Source organism: Marmota marmota, unplaced genomic scaffold (assembly GCF_001458135.2).
Source record: "Marmota marmota marmota unplaced genomic scaffold, marMar, whole genome shotgun sequence".
NCBI classification, from domain to species: Eukaryota; Metazoa; Chordata; class Mammalia; order Rodentia; family Sciuridae; genus Marmota; species Marmota marmota.
The window spans coordinates 625,080-629,470 of NW_026000142.1; the positions used below are offsets into that span (position 1 = coordinate 625,080).

General features: G+C 36.5%; 1 protein-coding gene across 8 annotated transcripts in view; it reads left to right on the plus strand.

Annotated features, from left to right (window-relative positions):
* The first annotated feature begins 59 nt into the window (after positions 1-59).
* Positions 60-4,391, plus strand: part of Sgce (sarcoglycan epsilon) — a 70,153-nt gene continuing 65,821 nt past the window's right edge. For 3 of the 8 annotated variants that reach the window (XM_048785953.1, XM_015488227.1, XM_048785957.1), the window contains exon 1: positions 60-286. In XM_048785953.1, the coding sequence (XP_048641910.1) occupies positions 178-286 (109 nt within the window). In that variant the 5' untranslated portion in view covers positions 60-177. The remainder of the gene's footprint in view (positions 287-4,391) is intronic. The other 5 variants (XM_048785951.1, XM_048785956.1, XM_015488228.2 and 2 more) reach the window with 2 other exon arrangements.

Genomic DNA, 4,391 nt, shown 5'->3' on the forward strand with positions numbered 1-4,391 from the left:
AGGGATGGGGGATGGGGGAGGGGGGGGCTATGGCCACGCTTCAGTGGCCCGCCGCTAGAGGGAGTAGGGGATTAGGGAGGGGGTGCTGGATGCTGAGGCTGAACTGGCCAAGCTGGGAGGAAAGAAGAAAGGGAGGGGAGGGGAGAATCGAGGACGGCCGGCCTAGCCAGGCCAAGAATGCTTTTGCCCCGGTGGTGGGAGCTGGGAGACCCCTGTGCTTGGACTGGACAGGGTCGGGGGACACGCAGGATGAGCCCCGCGACCACTGGCACATTCTTGCTGACAGGTTAGTGGCCTGCGCGCGATGTGGAGGTCCTGGGCCAAACAGGCCGCCGCCTCCCCCTCCCCCACTCGGGTTCGGGTACCCGGGCTCGCCCTTTGGGCTTCAGCCCCTCTTGATGCCCCCATTGTATCCCTCTTTCAGAATGCCCTGTACCCTACTTTTGGGGACTGTGGGTCCCTCTCCAGGATTGACCCCTGGCCTTTTCTTTTTCTCTGCACCCCCACTGGCCCCTCCCTGACCAGCGGGCGCAGAAATTTCAGCTCCAGTTTCCATTCCCAGCACCCTCTGACCCCCCACCCCAGCCCCCTAGTTGGACCTCTCTCGATCTTGTATCAAAGACCTGGGGGTCGCTGCCCATTTGGGGGGGATGTTACCCCGTTATTGGGGCCCCTTGGCCTAGATAGGAGCCAAAGGAAATAGGTGTCAAACCGCGTCCCCCTATACAAATAATATCTTTTCTCTTTTTCTTGAATCTGGGTGAGAGAGAACACTAAAACCCGACATTTAAAACACCTAATTCACCCTTCTTCCTAAACGCTTTTCTCATTTTTCTTAGGTTTTTACCGAGCAGGGAAGCGAAATCATGCGATGCCGGGAGCCAAACAGGGCATTCAGGTCAGGGTTAACCCCGGTTTGGGGGCTAGAGATGCTGCAAACAGCACCGTTTGCCCCACCAAGTGCATTATTTTGAGAAAGCAAAAACAATTGAAAACAGCTGTGGATGCTTCCACTGTGCTTGGCGGGCTTTGGAGGCTCTCAGCTACGGAGGTTTACGGAGAGACCTCGCTTTCCCTACAAACATTACATTTTCTTAAATCTTTTAGGGTGAATGAATGCGTTTGCTTATGGTAACCGCACATCTAATCCTTTGAAGCGGGTTGCCGAGATTCGGCCCCAAATATTTGTGTGAATGTATACCAATAAACATTTTTTTTAAGTGGGGGAAAATTGCTGATGAGAAAGAATGCTAAATAAAAGCCTTAGTGCAGATTCCCATTTAAACCGCCCCAAAGTGTTATGCATTAGGAAAACTGACAATCTGTTGCTAATCTTAGTAAAAGAAGTTTAAGTGAGAAAATAAAATTGTTTACAATTGATATTTCTGAAACACAGATGAAACACATTAGTCTTTCGAGACTAAAATTGAACATACTTTAGTAACATTGATCCAACCTATTTTAGAGGATAAATGAGAATTTTACCCATTGTGCTTGACAAAGTGGTAGGGACTCCCTTTAAAAAGCGAACCTTTCTAGGAATGAAGTAAACTTAGTCCATTTATTGAGATTTTACATCTTATTAGAAATAAATGTTCACCATTAGGAATTGTGAACAATTGAATGAATGAAGTGCAGATTTCCAATAATGAAAGGCATTTTTCTAGAAGTTGGGAGAACACAATACTTTTTAGAAGTGACTTTTAATTTAATCTAACCCTCTTCTGCAATACATAATAATTCTAGGATTTCTTATGTTTAGTAGAGCACTGTTCTGGTGACTGCCCGACTGTCAAATTCTTAGCAGTTTGTTTTTTAACCCAAGTTACTTCACCTAGTTGTTAACTGATAGACTTTGTTCTCCTAAAAAAAATGAATTAAAAAGTAGTGTAGTTGAAAAATGGGGAAAATTCAATTTTAAAAAAACCCATCCGAGACTTTCAAAGTTTAAATCAGTTTGATGTTTTAATTTCAAAATGTTAGCCAGGATTTATTTTTGTAAAATTTTAAAAAACTTAATTAGTATTTTTATCATAATAAAATGATTTCTACTCATCGTCCAAAATTCAGGGGAAGAACCCCAGAAAAGTATAAAGAAGAAAATCAAGATCACCTGTAACCTTTTCACCCTGCAATAATACCAGTAAATATTATAGAATCTGCTTTTTTATACTTTCTCTATGCTTATATAGGTATCTAAAGAATATATATTTTTCATGATTACATATATACTTTCTGGAAATTAAAAAATGGGATCAAGTTAATTTTCCTCAAGGGTTTTCCTTCCAAATAGCCTTTAAATATTAAATAATATTAAATTTTCAGAGTTTTCTTTAAATGAAATAATATTAATTTCTAATTAAATATTTTAATGAACAACCTTGGTATATAAATATTTAAAACCAGAAAACAGTAGAATTTCTTCTGTTTTCACTATTCTAACATATACATAATTGTCATTTTGTTGTATTTCCTGGTTTTTTCCCCTCTACATTTGAAAAAAAAATCTTTTTCACTTTGCTTAGAAGTATATTTTTCTAAGGGAAAAGGCAATATCAATAGATAATTAGTTTAGATAAAACTTTCCTGCTATCTAAAACAACACAATATTAAAAATAACAAACATCAGTAGATACTTTAGATATTTTTGTGTTATTAAAAACAAATTTAAAAACAAAAAAGCCCAATAAATATTAGTAGATAAGGACTTTAAAGACTTTTGATATTTAATATCTAAATGACTTTTAGATTTTCTCAGATATTTATTCCCGATGTTGATGGTTTCCTACCCATTTTTACAAGGTCAAATGTAGAGTGAACAAGGTGTTAGTTGTCATTATATACTTTACCAAATAATAACTGAACTTTGTATAAGGGCATTTTATCCATTTTTACAAGAATTTGCCCTGAATGTACCAAGCTGTTGATTAACCACCTATATTTAACTTCTAGTATGGTCGGAAAATTGCATTTGAAAACCTAGAGGGATTTTTCACTTGTCAAATAATAATCAGACTTTCTTTTTGGATATTTTACCTCTGTTATAACAATTTGCCATGTATCATGAAGCTGTTGATTTACCTCATGTATTTTAGTTCTAGTGGAGTGGGAAATTGCATTTCAAAAGAAACTAAAATTTTCCTATGTCAAATAATTACTGGACTTTCTATTTGGACATTTTATCCATTTTTAAAAGGGCAGTTTGTATGGATCTAAGAGCCTTGTGATTTGCCACCTGTATTTGTCTTAATTTCTAAGAAGGTAGGGAAAACTTATTTCTAAGCAAAGTAGAATTTTCATTTGGCAAATAGTAACTGGACTTTGTAATACTCATTTTATCAATTTTTATAACAGTTTGCCATAAATCTAACAGCTGTTGATTTATCTCATGTATTTAGCATAACTTCTAGTATGGTAGTCAAATTATATTTTTAAGCAGAGTAGAATTTTCACTTGTCTCACAGACATTGAAAATAGCAAGGAATAGTACCAGAAAAAACTGATTAGAGACAACCCCAAAGAGATAAAGATAACATGTTTCCAGTTTCTAACACTCGGGTTTTCCATTGATGAAAATCATCCTCTAAACAAAATACTGAAGCAATGAAGAATCCTGTCTTGTTAAAAATTCTCAAGTCAAATATCCAGATTGTTTGTGTTTCTGATAAGACCAGTGTTTACAGATCACATTTTCTCAAAAATAATCAGCCTGCCTCTTTCTCTGTGTGGTTGTTTCTTCCTTCTTTCTTCTTACTAATTGTCCACACATACTTACAATCAATTTCCTTTCTTAAAATTTACTTCCAAACTCTATAAACACCTAAATGAATATTCTATTATTTATCTTATTTCCTACTCTTAGTGTAAAAATAACTCTAGGTGAATAGATGATATGGATTTATGTGTCTGTTAGAGAGTCTTGGGCTGGAAAAGGAAATTTTTTCACTTTGCTGCATTTTAGTTCAGAGCTTCACAGAAATATAAACGTGATGACTCTTTTCTTTCCATACTTTCCTAACCTTTCCAAGAGACAGATAGACAAATGGACACACACATCTAACATCCCAGTTTTCTAAATTTAGGATTCAGTTCTTCTGTCTGTCTCCCTAGAAACATTAAGTACTATATTTTTTTTTAATTAAAAAAAAAATTTTTTAAAGCCAGTGTTTCTAAGGATCAACAAGTCATTTCAAATGACTGTTTTCCTGCTCGGAGTTTTCAGGTTGACAGAAACAGATAGAGTCTCAATGCTCTCAAAACTATTTCACATAGATTGCTCCTAAGCTAAATTATCTCTACATAATTACCACATTTTGATTTTTCAAATAATGTAAAGTATTGAAGACAATATTGAATTTTAAAACAACATATAACATCCCCACCCCCCAACA